The 25,199-nt window shown below is 40.2% G+C and overlaps 1 protein-coding gene and 2 long non-coding RNA genes across 8 annotated transcripts; all 3 read right to left on the bottom strand.

Moving 5' to 3' along the window:
• Positions 1 to 301: 301 nt before the first annotated feature.
• LOC307029523 lies at positions 302 to 3,820 on the bottom strand. 3 transcript variants are annotated; one of them, XR_013805367.1, is made up of 6 exons: positions 3,538 to 3,820; positions 2,969 to 3,044; positions 2,772 to 2,879; positions 2,485 to 2,584; positions 1,841 to 1,977; positions 302 to 646 (listed from the first exon to the last, which is right to left on the bottom strand). It is a non-coding gene; the product is annotated as an uncharacterized lncRNA (long non-coding RNA). The 3 variants fall into 3 exon arrangements; XR_013805368.1 differs by having other exon boundaries at positions 2,961 to 3,040; positions 3,538 to 3,819; XR_013805369.1 differs by having other exon boundaries at positions 2,961 to 3,044; positions 3,538 to 3,818.
• Positions 3,821 to 10,079: 6,259 nt separating this feature from the next.
• Positions 10,080 to 10,562, bottom strand: LOC307027969 (ladderlectin-like; the record flags this gene model as incomplete). The annotated part of the gene is made up of 1 exon (XM_079662661.1): positions 10,080 to 10,562. The coding sequence occupies one exon, from the start codon at positions 10,560 to 10,562 to the stop codon at positions 10,080 to 10,082; it is 483 nt and encodes a 160-aa protein (XP_079518787.1).
• An 834-nt stretch (positions 10,563 to 11,396) lies between these two features.
• LOC307028161 lies at positions 11,397 to 15,425 on the bottom strand. Of its 4 annotated transcripts, none has more exons than XR_013804856.1 (6): positions 14,513 to 15,425; positions 13,935 to 14,018; positions 13,746 to 13,853; positions 13,459 to 13,558; positions 12,008 to 12,951; positions 11,397 to 11,660 (listed from the first exon to the last, which is right to left on the bottom strand). It is a non-coding gene; the product is annotated as an uncharacterized lncRNA (long non-coding RNA). The 4 variants fall into 4 exon arrangements; XR_013804857.1 differs by having other exon boundaries at positions 12,815 to 12,951; positions 14,513 to 15,388; XR_013804858.1 differs by having other exon boundaries at positions 12,815 to 12,951; positions 13,943 to 14,014; positions 14,513 to 15,388.
• Between the last annotated feature and the right edge of the window lie 9,774 nt (positions 15,426 to 25,199).

Here is a 25,199-nt window from a genome sequence, read left to right as displayed (position 1 = left end):
GCTGGTGCACCAACTAAACCAGCTAAACCAGCCAAACCAGCTAAACCAGCCATCCAGGCCAGCTAAGAAAAACAGCATAGACAAGCATAGTATGCTGGTCACCAGCATCCATCTATCACCAGTTTATGTTTAATAATAGTATTAAATATACCATGCTGGAAGCTTACCAGGATTCCAGGTGACCAGCATACATTGTTTAAATACTGGTGTGATTATTTAAACTAGAAAACATAAATATATTACAAAGATTCATTGTGTCATGTATTCTGGTATCTACCAAAATAAAGACATTGTATAGTGTTCATAACAGTATTTTAATTGAATAAATAGCAATAAATAGCTAGTTAATATAATAAAATACACAGTAACAATACAAATAACAACCAACCTGCAAATCAACGTACACATCAAAAATAAATATATTATCTAAAACGGGTTCATTTGATTTTAAATAAAAGCAATAAATAGAATTCAATATTTAAATGGTAACAAAAACAGTAACACTATGTATGATAAGAAAAAGGCAACAAAGAAAGTGTTTTTTGTTTTTCCTTGTTCATGTCCATAATGTTTCCCGTTGTGTAGCGTCCAGCCTTTCCCAATCTGGCCTGCACTTCTGTCTGTTGAAGCCACTTCTTGAAGCAAACTGAAAAGAAATGTACAGATATAAGTACACTGTAAAAAGAAAACTTGACATTTACGTTAACATTTGGGCTGCTGTGGTTGCCAGAACCGTTAAAGTATGGTAAAATACATTACAAATTGCAGTACAACAATTGCTTACGGTGAATTACAATGGCAAAAAAAATAGAGCTAGTGTACACGGTGCAGCTGTATTATCTGGGAAATAGAAGAATCGGATCAGGGTTCGGTATTGGCAGACAATCAATATCAAATTAATCGGATCATTATTAGCATCAGCACTTAATCACCTTTGTCGACTTGCAGCCTAAATATAAAGATAACTCCACTCCTCTCCTACCACTCTTACCTCTAATGAGCCTTGGTAGAACTAGTGTGGGATTCATAGGGTCCAGGACTGACTGAAGACATGTGGAACAGAGTCATAGGGTCCAGAACTGACTGAAGACATGTGGAACAGAGTCATAGGGTCCAGAACTGACTGAAGACATGTGGAACAGAGTCATAGGGTCCAGGACTGACTGAAGGTATGTGGAACAGAGTCATAGGGTCCAGGACTGACTGAAGGTATGTGGAACAGAGTCATAGGGTCCAGAACTGACTGAAGACATGTGGAACAGAGTCATAGGTTCCAGAACTGACTGAAGACGTGTGGAACAGTCATAGAGTCCAGAACTGACTGAAGACATGTGGAACAGAGTCATAGGGTCCAGGACTGACTGAAGACATGTGGAACAGAGTCATAGGTTCCAGAACTGACTGAAGACATGTGGAACAGAGTCATAGGGTCCAGGACTGACTGAAGACATGTGGAACAGAGTCATAGGGTCCAGGACTGACTGAAGAAATGTGGAACAGAGTCATAGGGTCCAGGACTGACTGAAGACGTGTGGAACAGTCATAGAGTCCAGAACTGACTGAAGACATGTGGAACAGAGTCATAGGGTCCAGGACTGACTGAAGACATGTGGAACAGAGTCATAGGTTCCAGAACTGACTGAAGACATGTGGAACAGAGTCATAGGGTCCAGGACTGACTGAAGACATGTGGAACAGAGTCATAGGGTCCAGGACTGACTGAAGACATGTGGAACAGAGTCATAGGGTCCAGGACTGACTGAAGACATGTGGAAAAGAGTCATAGGGTCCAGGACTGACTGAAGACATGTGGAACAGAGTCATAGGGTCCAGGACTTACTGAAGACATGTGGGACAAAGGACAGTCATGGTTCCATGTACAGGGAACTGGAACTTCGAACAGGTGTTTTCAACCTTTCTGCCTGAAGATTCACAAGTTCTTGATCAGGTGTTTGATGTGGGCTGGCATGATCCTTTCTGCAGCGATAAATAAAGAAAACATTGTTAATAATAGTAATGATGGTAACAACAATAATATTAGTATAACTATTTATATAGCACTTAAACAATTGCAAAGTGATTCTCACAACAAAAATAAAGAACAAAACAATACCAACAATAAAAAAACAAATGATTATAGGAATGTTAAGAGACAAAGAAATGATGAACATTCTGAGAGGCCGACTACAAAAGGTAGACTCAATGGCTCTTGATGACATCAATGAGCAGTCCCAATAGATGCTGTTATATAAAAAGAAATAGAATAGGTCCAGATTTCTTTTATTTTGTGTTGGATGATTTGTTTTATTGATTGCTGATGGATGTTAATATGTGTTTTACAATTATAACAAAAATATTATTGTAATTGGAATCAAAAAGATTGCAAATCATAGTTTTAATAACATCACTAGCAATATAGGATTTATTCAACAGCAGTAAAGCATTAAGTTGCTAAATTAACATACACTGAACTGTAAAACTTACCACTATTTAGGAAAGGATCAGAATCAGAAGGATTGACTAGTAGGACAGCGAAGAGGTGGAGAAGGTCTCTGTCATGTACAACCATTGGTAGATGTTACACCTGAAAGAAAGATAAGGAAATAAGACAACACAGGAGGACAAACATTTTCTTAAGTAAAAGACCAAATCATGTCAAGCTTTAACCTGAGCCTGTTTTTTCAGTCTTTACAATGCACTGTTGGAAATTACATTCCAAAGGCTAAATTCAAACTCAATACCATAAATAACTGGGTACCAAAGTGCTTTACCTGATAGAACACGTTCCACACCATCCGGCTGGGCCTTTTGCTGCATATCATCTCCTCCCTCTCTCTCTCTGGTGTTAGGTTCCAGTAGATCTCTATTATCCAATAAAACTGAAATTCCCCAAAAAATCATATTAAAAAAAGTTTAAAACAATAAATTGCTTTTGGCATTGAAATGGATTAGAATCTCACCTTTTTACCTGGATGTCAGGAAGGCCAGGAAGTCGTTCCCTTCATGTCCACAACCAGTCATAGGATTTCAAATGTAAAGCCTGACTGATGACAAGAGCGGGAGACTTACATTTTACAATTATATTTTAAATTAATACCAGAGCAGTGTGTACATAGGCCCTGTACGACGTGCAAATAACAGATCAAATCCCAGATGGACTCACACACTTTGGTGATGTCCTCATCTGATGTTTCATTTTTTAGCAGCAAAGTAACATTACTCAAAGTACATGTCGGACCCAACTCATTTACAGTATGTTTTGCATCTCCTCAACAATGGTCTGTATCATTGAGTAGAAAAAAAATTGTCCCTACAATTTCAGGTAGATTAACACACATTTGTAAGAAAAGTTTACAATGAAGCATTCTCTTTGTATTAAGCTAGCTGCCACATAAAGTACAGCTTAACATGCTAACCTTTGGGGAGCTACAGTTAGCTAACTTCATGTTCAACACAAAACCTCTAATGGCATTACATTGACAATTTTAATCAAAACGTAAGTCTCTCAACTTGTAAGATAACGTTAAGTTAACTTACCCTTAAACAAACCCTTAAATAACTACATCACGTTTTTCAGGGGAAAAACAAACTGCAGAAAACGTTAGCTGCTAACTGTTGTTAGCTAAGACAGCTAGCTCTTGTTAAGGGAAGTAACATTAGCCTACTAGCAAACGTAAGGTTAAAGGGGAGCTATCATGCAAAATTCACTTTTGTACGTCTTTTATACATGACATTTAGCTGTCCTTTCAGGTCCCTCCCCTTTTGGGAGCGTAGGGCAAAATTAGGAGGGAATTCCGTCTCGTAGCTTTTGTGCACTGTTTTGAAATGCAGCTCCTAAATTACCCTTCTTCAATAAAGCCACACTCGCATTGCAGATGAGACAGATGGACTTTGAATTGGAATAGATTAAAAAAAAATCCTCCTCCCACTCGGAGTGAAAATGATATATTTTGGGCTTTTTTGCATCTGCCATAATTGCTGTCTTGTGTGTGTGCGGACTGTCACTCCTGTTGACACGGACAACGTCAGCGAAATAGTGCCCACTGCCCACCAGCCACGCCCCGACACATGGGGTGACGCCGGCCAATTGCAAAGCTTTGATGCGTTCAAGTGCATTATTCTGGCACAGGAAGATTATGTTACAGGACATTAACGATAAAACAGAATATTGTTGTTCTATTTTTAGACACATCTCGCGATCGACTGGGAATCTCCCCGCGACCCTTCTTTTTAACGATTTGCTGCTCTTGTTCTGAAATCTTCGCTCGCGCTGAACACTCACAACATGTCACTCCCACGTGGCCGGGTGGGCTTTTAGGGAGGGGCGAAAGCGCACCCAGCAAAATAATCGTATTTTGTCAATTATGCTGTTTTCATAATCGTCGCAAGCCATAATCGTAATCGCGATTCAAATACGATTAATTGCCCAGCCCTATTCCTCGGTTATCGCTCCTTATCGCTCCTTATCGCTCCTCGATCCTCGATCCTCCATCCTCCATCCTCGGTCCTCCGGCGGAAATAAGCGCCATGGGACGCTACTCAAGATGGCGTAGACAAATCAACTTCCGGTGATACAGAGGAGCGAGGAGCGAGTAAATGAAAATAACCGACCTGAGACGCAGCCCGGGCCTCAATTATATGCCTGCAGCTAGTCCAAAACGCAGCTGCACCATAGGCGGATTTTGAGGGGGGGCAGGGGGGCCATTGCCCCCCCTAGTGGCTGAAATATGTTACAGCATTACTACGTCTAAAACTGTTCCAATACAAATATTTCGTATATCAATATTTTAATAGATGTAATAAAATGATTGTTACAATACAAATCTGAATAATATCATGTTTTGTTTGAAATCATTTCATTTTTGAGCAGTCGCATGTTGTGACGTGTGTGTGTGTGACGTGTGAGATTAAGGACACATTTCCCTCACTTTTTTTTGCATACAAGTGATTCAGCTATTGTATTACAAGAATTAGCAGTAATGGGTATTCGGCGATTACCTAACCCGAAAGACGGTTAAAAAGGACAGCTATCCAAATCTATACAAGATGCTCGTTGGCACTGACTCTGCCTATCGGATCTGCCACCTCTGAGAGAAGTTTTTCTGCAATGAGGAGAATTCGGAACTGGCTGCGGTCAACGATGGGAGGAACAAGATTTTCCTCAATTGCGGTTCTTCAAATTGAGGATGACATAACCACACAGCTGTCACCTGAGGGGATAGTGGAGTCGACATATATGCGGAACGTAAAAAAAGGCTTCTACTTCTGCACTAAGGTAGGACACTGGTTAATAATATTGTAGCGTGATCAAGTAACCAAGGGATATAGTATCAAATAAGTATAAGATGTGCAAAGTTATGATACGTTTTACAGTTATGTAATGCACTGTTGTTGGGGGGAGAGACCGCCCCTTCCATATGAGCATGAGGCGTGCATGACGGGACGAGGTATGTTCGTATGTGGAAAAGTCATACAGTGCGGTGAATGCTGGCTTTATTGCTACTGTATCCGTAGCACCCCACGCAATAGTTGGGACTGCGTACTGATGTCAGTAAAAAAGGTTTGCCCCCCCAAGCGCAAATGTCAAACTCCGCCTATGAGCTGCACGTCTTCTGACTGGCCACAAAAAGCGTGACCACATCACCCCAATTCTGGCCTCACTACACTGGCTTCAGTTCCGAATTGATTTTAAAATCCTTTTTTTTGTTTTCAAAGCCCTAAATGGGCTGGCTCCTGCCTATATAGCCAAACTCCTCCATCGCTACACCCCAGCCAGAGCTTTAAGGTCTGCTGACCAGCTGTTGCTGATAGTGCCCAAGACCAGGCTCAAAACCTGAGGTCACCGAGCCTTCGCAGCAGCTGAACTCAGGCTCTGGAATAGTCTGCCCCTCCACGTGAGGTCGGCCCGGACACTAGGGGTTTTTAAATCCTCACTAAAGACTCACTTCTTCTCCCTGGCCTTCTAGTCAGAGCGGAGCACGACACCTGACTATTCCCTGTGTTTTTGTTTTTTATATTTCTGTTGTAAATTATTGTCTTTTATTGAGATAGTAATGTGTTTTTATTACATGTACAGCACTTTGGCTCGACCAAAGTCTTGAACCAGCAAGACCAGCCTGACCAGCTTGTCCAGCCTGGTAAACCAACTAAACCAGCCTAACACCAGCTAAAACTAGCCAAGCAACCCAGGAAACTGGCTATGGACGTTTGTTCACTTTCTTCTAGCTCTTATTATTATTTATAACATCTGTTTTTTTGTTTCCTCCATAGAGCTGAGTATGAGCATTTCCCCTATTATCTATTACTCTGTCAAAGTAAGCCTGGTTTTTAACCTTCTTTAATGTTATATTGAACTGGTGTTTGAGCTGGCAACTATTATGTTGCATTTGTTTTTAAAAACTAATACTGTCCTCTAGTGCTTTTTTATTTTTATTTTCTGTCAATAGTTTTCTTGTGTGCAGATTGTGGGCAATATAATTGACTAAGTGTTTGTGTTACAGGCTCCTCTTCCTCTGGGGGAACCTTGTCTGCTTTCAGTGTAGGGACTGCTCCGTGTGACACTTTAAAAGGGTGAGTAAACTAACTGACTGTAATCATTTTGTAGAAGTTGTGCTTTGAGTAGTGCATGCTTTTGTTCTCTTTTTGTCCCTCACAGTTAGCAGGCATTGTGACCTAGTGGACCAGACCTGCCCATATGAGGGGAAACCCACCATGTAATAGTGTAAAGTATAGTTTACCCGTTGACTGCTGAACATTGACATTTTAACATGTATATTTGTGAAATAAAGCTGCATTCTATTTGGTAATTCATGCCTCTGTCATTGTCCTTGTGAAGGGAAGCCCCACAATTTGCAAAACAACTTTGGATTTAGATTGAGGGTCCACAGGGTCCTCCATCCCCTCAACAGGAGTTGGTGTTGTCAGCTATTTAAAGGGGACCCCAGCCACAGTTACCACATATGCATCAGAGAGGGTGTTTTCACTGTTGGCCTAATATATTATTGGTCAACTGAACTTGGCAACACTAAACACAACCACACCTTAAGCTAAGCAAAAACAGTCTACCTGCTCACCTGGAGATGGCCCACTATACTTTACGTTTTTTACAAGAGTATATGAAGATATTAAATCAAATGTTGGCACTGCTAAACATTGGCAGACAAAAAACAAATTATTTTCAAGTTTACAAGGCTTTTATTGTCATGTATGCATAGCTACAGTGTAGTTATGACAATGAACATCTTAGTTCACAGGCTCTTCCTACAGTGCAACACAATAAAACAGATAAGATAGTCAAGGTAAATAAAATAGAATATAATAGAAACGGTGTAGAAATGCAGTAATTGGAATATTGGAATATTGATATGAGTTGCAAACAGATGAATGTTATGGATGTTCTTTCAAAAGTTCAGGTATTTAACAGTCTTATTACTTAATCTTATTATCTCTTACTACCTCCAGAAGATGTTTGTCGGGAGGGATGATAGTCTGTTTTTAAAAGATACGCTTTATTGCAAATGAAGACCAAGCTGCCAATCACACTGAAGCTTTGTAAACATTTAATTGAGCCACCACATTACCACAAACAATTCCCAGGTTGTGCAAAATGAAGATGAACATTAGTCAAAAAAGAGCATAAGCTTGTGTTGATATATATATCACATAAAACATAATTGATTAATTTCAGGGGAGACTTATTGCTTTGTGTCTAATTCTCTTTTCATTCACAACTGATCGTCGCTCTGACTTGCTCCTCTGCTGCCCTCCAGTGGCCACAAGGCACAACAGGTACTTTTACATGACAGCATGTAGCTCCAAACCACAAATGTATTTCCTTCTGAAAATGAACTTGCACTTTATTAAACCTCTAAACATGGCACATGAACCTGTCACCTCAACACAAATAAACTATATACAATTAAATAAGGAATATAGTACAATACGAATGCTCTAATAACAGTGAGCAGAGATGTATTTTGATGTGTGGGCATAATGGAAAGGGTAATAGTCAAATAACTGCCACAAGGCCTTTGTAGGACACTGAATAGGAACAGACCACAGCTCGGATTTAGGAGATCTTGCTGACCAAATATTGCTGAGTTGATTTAACAGAAAAGCATCTTTAAAATGAGATTATGTTTCTCAGAAGACAGATAAATTGTGCCTCATGTTTTAAAAACAAATCTAAAGTCTGCAAGCCAGACTGACTCTTTTCACTTTTTTAAGGTTACACCAGCAAACCCTTGTACCCAGATGCTAAATTACCACGTAGCTACATTTTAAACATTAAGCACTTTTCTATAACTTAGAGGCTGCACTGTCTGCTGTTCAGAAAAAGTTAAGGAGACTGGCTTTGAAGGTGAAATGTGCTGTCAAAGGGTGTGAATAATGCATTGTTTCCTTGTCAAAAAAGTGAACCATTATGTTGCGTATATCACAAACACAAAAAGGACTTTCATACAGACAGTAAGTGTACATCTATGTCTTTATTGGGGCCAAAGGCATGTTAACAGAGTAACAGGTGAACAGTGACCTGGTTCAATAAGATGTATGTAATATCTCAGTTGCTAAACACAAGTTATGCCAGATGCACAAACTGATAAGAATAATAATGGAAATCATTCCATGTGTGATCCAAACCATAGTTGGTGTGGACAGTCTTCATTTCCATCATTGTTGGGCTCTCCTGAACTCTAAGAGACAAAGATAAGGAACCCTAAATTGCTCCTGATTGCATGGCGATCAGTGTGAGTGTGAATCTTGTTCTCCCTTAGCAGGTGCATGCACTATATGAATGTGTGTATCCTGTTGTTCAGCTAGACTTATGTCAAAGACATTTGAGGGGTCACGAGAGTGGAAAATTGCTTTATAAATGCTGCCAATTTACCATATACACTATTTCTATCTCCTTCCCTCCTTCCTTTCCATGATCTTTGAACTGAAGCTGATACTCTAGTTTTGGGTTATTTTGGGAGTTTAAACTTGTTATACTGTTGTCCAGGGTGTGGTCCGTTTGCATTAGTCAACAATGCACAGAAGGATTGTGGGCACTTTTGTTTCACCCGGTTATTTTCCAGTACCTCTTCAATCAAATAACACACAAAGGAAAAACCCAAGAAGTTTGACTTTTTTTTGAAAATGATGATCAATTTGAATACTTTAGATTGTTTTTGTTTCCCAACAAAAAACAATAATCATTCATTTTATATGAATTGCATTGAAATCTGAGACGCAGGTGATGATAAACATGTCTGTTACCATGCTGCCACTTTTCTAGTTTCACACCATGCCATGCCACTACGGTATATTGAATAGTGCTATATATATATTATACTCTGTAATCTTAACTATATCTGATAGATCAAGCCCTCCTTTCGTTAGTCTTCCTTTAAAACAACAGAGAGAATGAATGCCTTGTTTATCAGAAAATAGTACTGTTGAGTACATTTTAGGTTTGTACGTTTATGTCCATGTGAAAGATAAACATGATAAGTAGTGTCCCTGTCCATTAAACACCTGTTGTTCCCATAACCAGAAAAAGAGTGATGGTACTTTTCCCAATAAATCATGTCGCTAAGACTAGGCTCATCACTTTGAAGCATTCCTAAATCAAATCTGTGCAAAAGTTAATGTTTATTGAACAAAATTACACAAACAATAACCAAAGCAGGACTATACGGTCAACAGAAAAGAGCAAGTTCAGCCCGTTGGTCATCCACACACCAGGTGCCGTAAATACTTGACTACATCCATGTGATCATTGAATGATATACAACTGTGTGTGGTTCAAACAAATAAGTATAATACCAGGAATAATAAGCAACGGCTAAAATCTGTGCATCAAAATGTTATAATAATGCATCATCAATATTATTTACTAAATGTATTTATGATATTTAAAAAAAGGGGTAGAAATAATTCCTTTGATTAACCCCTGGAGCGACCAGTGTGAATATGAAACATTCATGAAAATAAAGGTTAGACGAAAGGACTTCTGTTCACACACATATACAAGTTTACATCTGTGTCTTTATTGTTATCATGTTAACAAAACAGGTGATCACGTAACATCTCAGCTGCTAAGGACAAGTTGTGCGAGATGCACAAACTGAGGGAAGAGTTGCTGAACAAGGCACATCATTCCACATCCCTCGAAAGTTGTTGACTACACAGTCTTCACCTCGTCCCCTGTTGTTTGGTTCTCCTCTATACCAAAAGAAATACTTGGCTACAGACCCATCAGACCACATCCATCTTCCTTCTTTGGCGATGTCATGGAGTCCGATCCATGTTGCTCCCTCAGCAGGGTCAGAGCTTTTGATCAGGAATTTGACAAAATCCTCTTCCTCTCTACTGTGGATAGACAGCAGGTTGCCTCCCTGGGACACACAGTAGAGCTCTGCATCAGCCCAGGTCCTCTCTGTGTTGAAGTACTTGTAGCAGCGGCCGTTGAAGGAGAACCAGAAGGAGGGACAGGTGTCTTGCTGTTGCTCCATTTGAGGGTCATCTGAAGAAGACACAGCACCCAGAGCCAGGCCCAACAGGAAGAGGAAAACCAGCATGATGATGATGTCACCGTCTCTGTCTGTTAAAGTTGCACTGAACCGTTGGAGAGGATGGAGATTGTGAAGCTTCAAGTGACAGGCTGCTTCTTATATTGTATATGTGTGGGAATGTGATGTCATTGTCACGTGACGTGATCACATGACCGGTGACCGGTAAAATGTAAGTTATAAAAGTTTTTCCGGCAGTTTCAGAAAACCTTTCTCTTGGCTGCACGCTCACCGTTATCTCCCTCAAGGTAGGACTCGCGGGTTTAAGGTGGTTTTATGGTCTTTTCAATGAACCTATGGAAGGGTCTCAGGACAGATTGGATTTCATTAGGGCGAGGGCAAGATACGCTTAGACCAAATTAGCTGGTCAACCAGCCTGACCAGCTAAGTTGACCAGCTTGGCTGGTTTAGAGGGGTTTTGGACACTTTAGCTGGCCAGGATAGCTGGTTTAGCTGGTTTAGCTGGTGCACCAGCTAAACCAGCTAAACCAGCCAAACCAGCTAAACCAGCCATCCAGGCCAGCTAAGAAAAACAGCATAGACCAGCATAGTATGCTGGTCACCAGCATCCATCTATCACCAGTTTATGTTTAATAATAGTATTAAATATACCATGCTGGAAGCTTACCAGGACTCCAGGTGACCAGCATACATTGTTTAAATACTGGTGTGATTATTTAAACTAGAAAACATAAATATATTACAAAGATTCATTGTGTCATGTATTCTGGTATCTACCAAAATAAAGACATTGTATAGTGTTCATAACAGTATTTCAATTTAATAAATAGCAATAAATAGCTAGTTAATATAATAAAATACACAGTAACAATACAAATAACAACCAACCTGCAAATCAACGTACACATCAAAAATAAATATATTATCTAAAACGGGTTCATTTGATTTTAAATAAAAGCAATAAATATAATTCAATATTTAAATGGTAACAAAAACAGTAACACTATGTATGATAAGAAAAAGGCAACAAAGAAAGTGTTTTGTGTTTTTCCTTGTTCATGTCCATAATGTTTCCCGTTGTGTAGCGTCCAGCCTTTCCCAATCTGGCCTGCACTTCTGTCTGTTGAAGCCACTTCTTGAAGCAAACTGAAAAGAAATGTACAGATATAAGTACACTGTAAAAAGAAAACTTGACATTTACGTTAACATTTGGGCTGCTGTGGTTGCCAGAACCGTTAAAGTATGGTAAAATACATTACAAATTGCAGTACAACAATTGCTTATGGTGAATTACAATGGCAAAAAACAAATAGAGCTAGTGTACACGGTGCAGCTGAATTATCTGGGAAATAGAAGAATCGGATCAGGGTTCGGTATTAGCAGACAATCAATATCAAATGAATCGGATCATTATTAGCATCAGCACTTGATCACCTTTGTCGACTTGCAGCCTAAATATAAAGATAACTCCACTCCTCTCCTACCACTCTTACCTCTAATGAGCCTTGGTAGAACTAGTGTCGGAGTCATAGGGTCCAGGACTGACTGAAGGTATGTGGAACAGAGTCATAGGGTCCAGAACTGACTGAAGACATGTGGAACAGAGTCATAGGGTCCAGAACTGACTGAAGACATGTGGAACAGAGTCATAGGGTCCAGGACTGACTGAAGACATGTGGAACAGAGTCATAGGTTCCAGAACTGACTGAAGACATGTGGAACAGAGTCATAGGGTCCAGGACTGACTGAAGACATGTGGAACAGAGTCATAGGGTCCAGGACTGACTGAAGAAATGTGGAACAGAGTCATAGGGTCCAGAACTGACTGAAGACATGTGGAACAGAGTCATAGGGTCCAGGACTGACTGAAGAAATGTGGAACAGAGTCATAGGGTCCAGAACTGACTGAAGACATGTGGAACAGAGTCATAGGGTCCAGGACTGACTGAAGAAATGTGGAACAGAGTCATAGGGTCCAGAACTGACTGAAGACATGTGGAACAGAGTCATAGGGTCCAGGACTGACTGAAGACGTGTGGAACAGTCATAGAGTCCAGAACTGACTGAAGACATGTGGAACAGAGTCATAGGGTCCAGAACTGACTGAAGACATTTGGAACAGAGTCATAGGGTCCAGAACTGACTGAAGACATGTGGAACAGAGTCATTGGGTCCAGAACTGACTGAAGACATGTGGAACAGTCATAGGGTCCAGAACTGACTGAAGACGTGTGGAACAGTCATAGGGTCCAGAACTGACTGAAGACATGTGGGACAGAGTCATAGGGTCCAGAACTGACTGAAGACATGTGGGACAAAGGACAGTCATGGTTCCATGTACAGGGAACTGGAACTTCGAACAGGTGTTTTCAACCTTTCTGCCTGAAGATTCACAAGTTCTTGATCAGGTGTTTGATGTGGGCTGGCATGATCCTTTCTGCAGCGATAAATAAAGAAAACATTGTTAATAATAGTAATGATGGTAACAACAATAATATTAGTATAACTATTTATATAGCACTTAAACAATTGCAAAGTGATTCTCACAACAAAAATAAAGAACAAAACAATACCAACAATACAAAAACAAATGATTATAGGAATGTTAAGAGACAAAGAAATGATGAACATTCTGAGAGGCCGACTACAAAAGGTAGACTCAATGGCTCTTGATGACATCAATGAGCAGTCCCAATAGATGCTGTTATATAAAAAGAAATAGAATAGGTCCAGATTTCTTTTATTTTGTGTTGTTTGATTTGTTTTATTGATTGCTGATGGATGTTAAGATGTGTTTTACAATTATAACAAAAATATTATTGTAATTGGAATCAAAAAGATTGCAAATCATAGTTTTAATAAAATCACTAGCAATATAGGATTTATTCAACAGCAGTAAAGCATTAAGTTGCTAAATTAACGTACACTGAACTGTAAAACTTACCACTATTTAGGAAAGGATCAGAATCAGAAGGATTGACTAGTAGGACAGCGAAGAGGTGGAGAAGGTCTCTGTCATGTACAACCATTGGTAGATGTTACACCTGAAAGAAAGATAAGGAAATAAGACAACACAGGAGGACAAACATTTTCTTAAGTAAAAGACCAAATCATGTCAAGCTTTAACCTGAGCCTGTTTTTTCAGTCTTTACAATGCACTGTTGGAAATTACATTCCAAAGGCTAAATTCAAACTCAATACCATAAATAACTGGGTACCAAAGTGCTTTACCTGATAGAACACGTTCCACACCATCCGGCTGGGCCTTTTGCTGCATATCATCTCCTCCCTCTCTGTCTCTGGTGTTAGGTTCCAGTAGATCTCTATTATCCAATAAAACTGAAATTCCCCAAAAAATCATATTAAAAAAAGTTTAAAACAATAAATTGCTTTTGGCATTGAAATGGATTAGAATCTCACCTTTTTACCTGGATGTCAGGAAGGCCAGGAAGTCGTTCCCTTCATGTCCACAACCAGTCATAGGAGTTCAAATGTAAAGCCTGACTGATGACAAGAGCGGGAGACTTACATTTTACAATTATATTTTAAATTAATACCAGAGCAGTGTGTACATAGGCCCTGTACGACGTGCAAATAACAGATCAAATCCCAGATGGACTCACACACTTTGGTGATGTCCTCATCTGATAATGTTTCATTTTTTAGCAGCAAAGTAACATTACTCAAAGTATATGTCGGACCCAACTCATTTACAGTATGTTTTGCATCTCCTCAACAATGGTCTGTATCATTGAGTAGAAAAAAAATTGTCCCTACAATTTCAGGTAGATTAACACACATTTGTAAGAAAAGTTTACAATGAAGCATTCTCTTTGTATTAAGCTAGCTGCCACATAAAGTACAGCTTAACATGCTAACCTTTGGGGAGCTAGTTAGCTAACTTCATGTTCAACACAAAACCTCTAATGGCATTACATTGACAATTTTAATCAAAACTTAAGTCTCTCAACTTGTAAGATAACGTTAAGTTAACTTACCCTTAAACAAACCCTTAAATAACTACATCACGTTTTTCAGGGGAAAAACAAACTGCAGAAAATGTGAGCTGCTAACGGTTGTTAGCTAAGACAGCTAGCTCTTGTTAAGGGAAGTAACATTAGCCTACTAGTAAACGTAAGGTTAAAGGGGAGCTATCATGCAAAATTCACTTTTGTACGTCTTTTATACATGACATTTAGCTGTCCTTTCAGGTCCCTCCCCTTTTGGGAGCGTAGGGCAAAATTAGGAGGGAATTCCGTCTCATAGCTTTTGTGCACTGTTTTGAAATGCAGCTCCTAAATTACCCTTCTTCAATAAAGCCACACTTGCATTGCAGATGAGACAGATGGACTTTGAATTGGAATAGATAAAAAAAAAATCATCCTCCCACTCGGAGTGAAAATTATATATTTTGGGCTTTTTTGCATCTGCCATAATTGCTGTCTTGTGTGTGTGCGGACTGTCACTCCTGTTGACACGGACAACGTCAGCGAAATAGTGCCCACTGCCCACCAGCCACGCCCCGACACATGGGGTGACGCCGGCCAATTGCAAAGCTTTGATGCGTTCAAGTGCATTATTCTGGCACAGGAAGATTATGTTACAGGACATTAACGATAAAACAGAATATTGTTGTTCTATTTTTAGACACATCTCGCGATCGACTGGGAATCTCCCCGCGACCTTTCTTTTTAACGAGTTGCTGCTCTTGTTCTGAAATCTTCGCTCGCGCTGAACACTCACAACATGTCACTCCCACGTGGCCGGGTGGGCTTTTAGGGAGGGGCGAAAGTGCACCCAGCAAAATAATCGTATTTTGTCAATTATGCTGTTTTCATAATCGTCGCAAGCCATAATCGTAATCGCGATTAAAATACGATTAATTGCCCAGCCCTATTCCTCGGTTATCGCTCCTTATCGCTCCTTATCGCTCCTCGATCCTCCATCCTCCATCCTCGGTCCTCCGGCGGAAATAAGCGCCATGGGACGCTACTCAAGATGGCGTAGACAAATCAATTTCCGGTGATACAGAGGAGCGAGGAGCGAGTAAATGAAAATAACCGACCTGAGACGCAGCCCGGGCCTCAATTAAATGCCTGCAGCTAGTCCAAAACGCAGCTGCACCATAGGCGGATTTTGAGGGGGGGCAGGGGGGCCATTGCCCCCCCTAGTGGCTGAAATATGTTACAGCATTACTACGTCTAAAACTTTTCCAATACAAATATTTCGTATATCAATATTTTAATAGATGTAATAAAATGATTGTTACAATACAAATCTGAATAATATCATGTTTTGTTTGAAATCATTTCATTTTTGAGCAGTCGCATGTTGTGACGTGTGTGTGACGTGTGAGGTTAAGGACACATTTCCCTCACTTTTTTTGCATACAAGTGATTCAGCTATTGTATTACAAGAATTAGCAGTAATGGGTATTCGGCGATTACCTAACCCGAAAGACGGTTAAAAAGGACAGCTATCCAAATCTATACAAGATGCTCGTTGGGACTGACTCTGCCTATCGGATCTGCCACCTCTGAGAGAAGTTTTTCTGCAATGAGGAGAATTCGGAACTGGCTGCGGTCAACGATGGGAGGAACAAGATTTTCCTCAATTGCGGTTCTTCAAATTGAGGATGACATAACCACACAGCTGTCACCTGAGGGGATAGTGGAGTCGACATATATGCGGAACGTAAAAAAAGGCTTCTACTTCTGCACTAAGGTAGGACACTGGTTAATAATAGTGTAGCGTGATCAACTAACCAAGGGATATAGTATCAAATAAGTATAAGATGTGCAAAGTTATGATACGTTTTACAGTTATGTAATGCACTGTTGTTGGGGGGAGAGACCGCCCCTTCCATATGAGCATGAGGCGTGCATGACGGGACGAGGTATGTTCGTATGTGGAAAAGTCATACAGTGCGGTGAATGCTGGCTTTATTGCTACTGTATCCGTAGCACCCCACGCAATAGTTGGGACTGTGTACTGATGTCAGTAGAAAAGGTTTGCCCCCCCAAGCGCAAATGTCAAACTCCGCCTATGAGCTGCACGTCTTCTTACTGGCTACAAAAAGCATGACCACATCACCCCAATTCTGGCCTGACTACACTGGCTTCAGTTCCGAATTGATTTTAAAATCCTTTTATTTGTTTTCAAAGCCCTAAATGGGCTGGCTCCTGCCTATATAGCCAAACTCCTCCATCGCTACACCCCAGCCAGAGCTTTAAGGTCTGCTGACCAGCTGTTGCTGATAGTGCCCAAGACCAGGCTCAAAACCTGAGGTCACCGAGCCTTCGCAGCAGCTCTGGAATAGTCTGCCCCTCCACGTGAGGTCGGCCCGGACACTAGGGGTTTTTAAATCCTCACTAAAGACTCACTTCTTCTCCCTGGCCTTCTAGTCAGAGCGGAGCACGACACCTGACTATTCCCTTTGTTTTTGTTTTTTATATTTCTGTTGTAAATTATTGTCTTTTATTGAGATAGTATTGTGTTTTTATTACATGTACAGCACTTTGGCTCGACCAAAGTCTTGAACCAGCAAGACCAGCCTGACCAGCATGTCCAGCCTGGTAAACCAACTAAACCAGCCTAACACCAGCTAAAACTAGCCAAGCAACCCAGGAAACTGGCTATGGACGTTTGTTCACTTTCTTCTAGCTCTTATTATTATTTATAACATCTGTTTTTGTGTTTCCTCCATAGAGCTGAGTATGAGCATTTCCCCTATTATCTATTACTCTGTCAAAGTAAGCCTGGTTTTTAACCTTCTTTAATGTTATATTGAACTGGTGTTTGAGCTGGCAACTATTATGTTGCGTTTGTTTTTAAAAAATAATACTGTCCTCTAGTGCTTTTTTATTTTTATTTTCTGTCAATAGTTTTCTTGTGTGCAGATTGTGGGCAATATAATTGACTAAGTGTTTGTGTTAGAGGCTCCTCTTCCTCTGGGGGAACCTTGTCTGCTTTCAGTGTAGGGACTGCTCCGTGTGACACTTTAAAAGGGTGAGTAAGCTAACTCACTGTAATAATTGTGTAGAAGTTGTGCTTTGAGTAGTGCATGCTTTTGTTCTCTTTTTGTCCCTCACAGTTAGCAGGCATTGTGACCTAGTGGACCAGACCTGCCCATATGAGGGGAAACCCACCATGTAATAGTGTAAAGTATAGTTTACCCGTTGACTGCTGCTGTTTGTACATTTTAACATGTATATTTGTGAAATAAAGCTGCATTCTATTTGGTAATTCATGCCTCTGTCATTGTCCTTGTGAAGGGAAGCCCCACAATCTGCAAAACAACTTTGGATTTAGATTGAGGGTCCACAGGTTCCTCCATCCCCTCAACAGGAGTTGGTGTTGTCAGCTATTTAAAGGTGACCCCAGCCACAGTACAACATATGCATCAGAGAGGGTGTTTTCACTGTTGGCCTAATATATTATTGGTCAACTGAACTTGGCAACACTAAACACAACCACACCTTAAGCTAAGCAAAAACAGTCTACCTGCTCACCTGGAGATGGCCCACTATACTTTACGTTTTTTACAAGAGTATATGAAGATATTAAATCAAATGTTGGCACTGCTAAACATTGGCAGACAAAAAACAAATTATTTTCAAGTTTACAAGGCTTTTATTGTCATGTATGCATAGCTACAGTGTAGTTATGACAATGAACATCTTAGTTCACAGGCTCTTCCTACAGTGCAACACAATAAAACAGATAAGATAGTCAAGGTAAATAAAATAGAATATAATAGAAACGGTGTAGAAATGCAGTAATTGGAATATTGGAATATTGATATGAGTTGCAAACAGATGAATGTTATGGATGTTCTTTCAAAAGTTCAGGTATTTAACAGTCTTATTACTTAATCTTATTATCTCTTACTACCTCCAGAAGATGTTTGTCGGGAGGGATGATAGTCTGTTTTTAAAAGATACGCTTTATTGCAAATGAAGACCAAGCTGCCAATCACACTGAAGCTTTGTAAACATTTAATTGAGCCACCACATTACCACAAACAATTCCCAGGTTGTGCAAAATGAAGATGAACATTAGTCAAAAAAGAGCATAAGCTTGTGTTGATATATATATCACATAAAACATAATTGATTAATTTCAGGGGAGACTTATTGCTTTGTGTCTAATTCTCTTTTCATTCACAACTGATCGTCGCTCTGACTTGCTCCTCTGCTGCCCTCCAGTGGCCACAAGGCACAACAGGTACTTTTACATGACAGCATGTAGCTCCAAACCACAAATGTATTTCCTTCTGAAAATGCACTTGCACTTTATTAAACCTCTAAACATGGCACATGAACCTGTCACCTCAACACAAATAAACTATATACAATTAAATAAGGAATATAGTACAATACGAATGCTCTAATAACAGTGAGCAGAGATGTATTTTGATGTGTGGGCATAATGGAAAGGGTAATAGTCAAATAACTGCCACAAGGCCTTTCTAGGACACTGAATAGGAACAGACCACAGCTCGGATTTAGGAGATCTTGCTGACCAAATATTGCTGAGTTGATTTAACAGAAAAGCATCTTTAAAATGAGATTATGTTTCTCAGAAGACAGATAAATTGTGCCTCATGTTTTAAAAACAAATCTAAAGTCTGCAAGCCAGACTGACTCTTTTCACTTTTTTAAGGTTACACCAGCAAACCCTTGTACCCAGATGCTAAATTACCACGTAGCTACATTTTAAACATGAAGCACTTTTCTATAACTTAGAGGCTGCACTGTCTGCTGTTCAGCAAAAGTTAAGGAGACTGGCTTTAAAGGTGAAATGTGCTGTCAAAGTGTGTGAATAATGCATTGTTTCCTTGTCAAAAAAGTGAACCATTATGTTGCGTATATCACAAACACAAAAAGGACTTTCATACAGACAGTAAGTGTACATCTGTGTCTTTATTGGGGCCAAAGGCATGTTAACAGAGTAACAGGTGAACAGTGACCTGGTTCAATAAGATGTATGTAATATCTCAGTTCCTAAACAAAGGCAATGCACAAACTGAGGGATTAGAATAATTACAATTGTAATCATTCCACTTGTGATCAAAACCATAGTTGGCGTGGACACAGTCTTCATTTCCATCATTGTTCGGCTCTCCGAAACTCCAAGAGATATAGTTGACTGCAGACCCATCAGACCACATCCATCTTCCCTCCATCTGGGTGTCACTGAGTCCGATCCAGGTGTATCCCTGAGTAGGGTCGTGGTTCTTGATCAGTGATTTGACGAAATTCTCTTCCCCTCGACTGTGGATAGACACCAGGTCGGCTCCCTGTGACACACAGTGGAACCCTGCTTGAGCCCAGGTCAAATGTGCGTCGATGTACTTGTAGCAGCGGTTGTTGAAGGAGTACCAGAACATGGGACAGCTGCCACGCTCAAGCTTCACTTCAGGGTCATCTGAAGGAGACACAGCACCCAGAGCCAGACCCAACAGGAAGAGGAACAACAGCATGATGATGTCTCTCCGTCACAGGAGCAGGAGGAAGTGTTGGTTGTCGGTTGAGTTTATTTGAAGCGTTCGATGGGATAGAGATTCTGAAGGAGACAGATGACAGGCTGCTTTTTTATATGCATCGGAGAGGGTGTTTTCACTGTTGGCTTAATATTATTGGTCAACTGAACTTGGCATACTCTGTCTGTTTTACACAACCACACAGTATCTGGACATCAGTTAAAAAAGAAATGAACGGCTCAGCTGGCGATGTCACACGAAATCCATCATTTATTTTCAACCAAACCAAATAAAGAAAATACATAAAACTGTTGGACTGTCAGAGTCCCAGAAAAACAGGCTTTTCTGCAGGAAGATGTTGATGCTAAGTGATCACAGTCTGTCGAAGTGTGTTGAAATAAGCTTTTTCATGCAAAGAAAAAGACTAACCAGCACATTACACTAAAGAAATGTTCAAAGTGGGTCCGCACTTTGAAATCCTCCTTTCTGAATGTTCTGTTGTTTGAGATTTCTCTAAAAATACATTACTTTGCTGTGCATGTGAAAAATGATGAAGAACACTTTTCTTTAAAATAATTGATCCTGCATTGTACATTACTCTCCACAGGGCCTCAGAGAGACAATATGTAAAGTGTGTTGATATGTCTGTCCCTCAATCACAACAGTGTTATTTCATTTTCATTAGTGAGTGTGTCATAAATCTTGATGTGTGTTCATTAAAAATATTCCAAATGCTAGATACAGTAGGTACTGCTGGGACTTCAACAGCTGTTACACCTGTGCTGTTCCCATACTTATCTAATACACTGGGACTGACGTAGACAAAAGACACTTTAAAATATCAACAGGAACAAGCAGGTGATAATTGTGTATAATAAAAAGTATCTATGTTGTTACTGTTCACGGTATCGCTAATTATTTGATTATTACCTTTGTATTTGCACAATGAACATGAAAAGGAATAATTAATTTATAACAATTTTAAAACATTTTATTTAGGACACCACATTACTAGAGTGACTTCTCAACTTAGGCTAAATGAATGTTGATAAAATGACCTTTGCACATCCCGTCGACTTTCCTCATTTAATAAATTACATTTGCTCAGAAAAGGAGTTTCGCCCCTGTTCATGTGAACTTAAAGTTAAAAAGATCATACATAATTCATTTCAAACCATTTCTGCTTGATTGTCCTATATCTTCCACAGAGCTCAGTGAGACGGTATTTCAAGTGTTTTTGTTATCTGTTGTCTATTAACAGATTTAATATTTAATAGCGAGTTATTTGATAAAAGTTGGTTAGTATTCCTCACGACTCATATGTTAGATGTGTAGTGTACGGTTGTCTGGAACTGTTGTTACACCTGTGCTGTTCCCACATTTATCTGATAAACAGAGACTGAAAAAAACATGGAGACATGTTGTAATAGTTTGAATCAAAAACAAGCAAGTGAAATACAGCATCTGTGGAATAAAAAACATCCCTGTTTTTACTGTTTAGCTAAGTCTTTGAATATTACATTTTGTACTTGCATGAATATTAAATGAATGTTGTATTACTTAATGTGAAAACATTTAATTTGAGCCACAACAAAACCAGAGTGACTTCCCAACTTAGGCTAAATGAATGATGAAATTATCTTTGAACATTTTCTAACTTTACTTCAGAGCTCTAATGTATTCATACAGAACAAGTAAAAACCTGACTTTAACAGTCCAGAATAGAGTATTCAAGTTGAGCACTAATCATTTCATATGCTTTGGATAAATGCATTAGCTAAGTAATGAAACATTACATTAAGGAAGTTATCACTTTTCAATTCTTGATTATAGTTCATGGATACGAGGACACTGACAGACAAGTGAGAGTAATGGTTGTTTATTTCAGGAAGCAGACATTCTGTTGCAGTGTACACAACCACAACAGCTGTACAAAGGTATTTGCCCCAATGTGCAATGATGTCACCAGATCAGTTGTCGAGCAGCAATCTGAAAATACAGGAAGCAAACGTTCAGCAGGTACAATGTACAGTAGTTAGGTCACTTCACCTTCATGTGACTGATGAGAGCAGCATGTGTACAGTTAGGAAGATCATGTTCCCACAGGCCTCCTCAGCAGGCTGCTGAAGGAGACCTCTGGGATGCTTTTTATTTTCTGGTCAATTCCACAGCAAAACAAGAATGGAGAGTCCTGAAAGCCTTGGTATATGACCAACACAGAGAGCAGCATCACTCATTAGATAATGCTTTAATACCAGAGGGGAAATTCAGTTTACTCACAGGAACAAGATGGAGTCACTCCTCTTCACATCTCAGGATTCTGAAAGTCAAGATTATTCAATTACTAGACCCTCCAGAAAAACGCGATTCTGCGATCGCAGAATTTACCGCATAATCAGCAAAATGGCGCAGAATTTTAAAAGGCTGCATATTTATCAACAGGCCGCATAATCCCCGCATTTTTCCACACAAAGTTGAGAAAAAAATGTTTTCACTCGACGTGACGTCATCAGCTCGCGCATCACAGAATGTAAACAACACTGTATAGAGTGAACGTGTGGAGCTCACACGATAGAGAAAACACCAAGATGAAAAAATCTAATCCATCTCATTTACCGACGAACATTTCTACTAAAGACCGGGCAAAAAGTGGGGGGAAACTATTCTGCACCCCGTGCAACTGTGTGTTGGAGCATAAGAGAAAATCGACGGTGACGACCCACTTTGATTCATTCAAACATTCGAAAATGCTTTCTGCTGCTGCGGACAAGAAAGCCAAACAACTCACGTTCACCGAGGCATCAACCTCCAAAACCCTTTCGAGGGCTACAAGAAACGAAGTGAGTAGCATACAAGATTGAAGCTGCTCAGATAACGAACGAGTAAATGAAAACAGAATGAGGCGGAGAAGTGTGTGTGTGTGTGTGTGTGTGTGTGAGATTAAAATAGCCCAATTGCTTTTACAATAAATAAACATTGAATGTGTTTAATTTAATAGTAAAGGGGTTTAACGTTAGTGGCAGGTTGTGTGTGAGAGAGAATAAATAAGACAGCCCAAAATTTATTGTTATTCTTTTCCCCCGCATATTTAGCATATTTCACAACTTCACGCAATTTCACCGCATAAAATCACATAAAAACCCTGCATGTTTAATCGCATAATCAAGGATTTTTGCCCGCGTTTTTCTGGAGGGTCTAAATTACATCGCAACTCATTATTGAACAGTTCTAAAGATGCAGATTATTTATTTCTCCTTTAATCTTTCAAAATAAGCACGTGTCCTGCAGTAATATCCCACAATGCTCATGGGAGTGGACATGTGGGTAAAGCGTAACCACAGATTTATTCTGTGAGGTATTTCCAACGACACGGCCCTATAGGTAAAGGTCAGTCGGGATAGACCTCAGTTCTGTGACAGTCATACACTCTCACCTCTGCTGTGACGCCCTGCTGCATCCTGGGAGGACAGCCTCTCATGCAGAACACCTGGAGGACAATAAGGAGTGTGTCAGCACATGAAGTTCTGTCATATCATGATACCTTTAGATCAGTGTAATCTTATCGTGATCTAACAAAGGTTTAGGAGATTAGTATGCGAGTAGTTACCAAAGCTGGACAGTTCCAGATAATAACCAAAATGTAAGAACTGCACCCCGAAGTAAATAATCATCATTTCATTTGACTGAGTATTTCGGGAGGAATTTGCAACCCATCAACACATTTGGTTTTTCGCTGCACAAACACTTCAAGTGGAGATAACCAAAACATGACCTCTAATGAGAACTACCATATGGTGAATGGGCTGTGTGAGGAAGCTGGTTTATGCTAACTATCAAGAGGAAGACGTTTATTTTTTGTTAAAGCGTCTCACTGGCATGTACTAAAGCCACCTGCATACGGCTTTTTAAAGTCAGCCTGCTTCTAATGACGTAATGTTTCAAATAACATACCAGGACTCCACACACAGGCAGCATGGAGACCAACGATGCCAGTTATTGAGTTTGTCTCGCACTGACTTATGAACTAACCAGCTGAGAAAGCAGCTGGCTGCAGATACCGTACAGTGCTGTAAGCAACAGGTGTTTTCAATCATTGGACAGATATCAGAATTGCAGGAAGACAAACCCACCTACTGCTTTCAAAAGTTCTGGAGTCTCAGGATTCTTGACTCAGGATTGTTCTGCCATCACAGCCACCTAAACACAGGAGACACATCAAGTCATCACAGTTACCAAACATCTCAACTTTAAACTCATTTTCCTGCATTTAACTTATTTGGTGGGCATCAAAATCTAACTGAACAAAATGACAAGTGCTATTTAAAGGTCCCATGTCACGTTTTTTTGTGGTTATTATCCGTCCCCTTGTGGGTTATGTAGATTTTTCTGCATGTTAACGGTCTGCAGAGTCACAAACCCTCAAAGTACACCCTGTAGCGAGTAAAACTCTAACACAGAAAAGACCTGTCTATGCTGCCCCTGAACGCCTCGTTGGAGATTTCTCTTTTTCTTCCCGAGTATGGTGACGTAACCATGCCAGGACCAATGCGTGGAGCTCCTCACACTCAGCCTTATCTTTTCTCAGCTGCGGCTCCGTGGGTCTCCACTCACAGTTCGCCACACTCTCACGGGTGTGTGCTCAGGCTGAGTTCCGCGATGTCTCGCAGACCCCACGCAGCAACCAGGAAATGACACCAGTAACCCAGCTCACACCGCCCGCTCCTCAAGCCTCAAAGGGCGGGGCAGCGAGCCCCGCAACGTCCCGCCAACACGGCATCCAGTCCCCACACAGCATTATCATCCGTTTGTCATTTCTGGTTGCTAACAAACTCCATTGTAACATAAACACACAACAGAGCACAGTGGGCTCATAGTCAGGGGGGGGGGGGGGGGCGGGCAGGAGCTCCAACAAGCTGTTTAGGACAGAGAGTGAATGCACATACTATACAATTGAACAATGTAAATCTATTCTAGTTCCTCAACAATGGAATTATGATCAGTAGAAATGGCCATGACATGGGACCTTTAAAACATTTGAAAAGACCCCTTTCTTTCACCAGTTCGATTACCACATATCAAACACCAATCCCAGCCTCAGCATGGCCTAGTAAGTTGAAGGGTCCCTGCCTGTGCTGATACCCAATATGGCCTCATGTCTCTTTTTATCATGAGTCTTTCAGGGTTCAAGTTATGTGGGAGCC

Source organism: Notothenia rossii (assembly GCF_949606895.1).
Source record: "Notothenia rossii genome assembly, chromosome: 2".
NCBI lineage: Eukaryota > Metazoa > Chordata > Actinopteri > Perciformes > Nototheniidae > Notothenia > Notothenia rossii.
The sequence above is the reverse complement of the archived record's forward strand: the minus strand, read 5'-3'. Positions and strand labels throughout refer to the sequence as shown.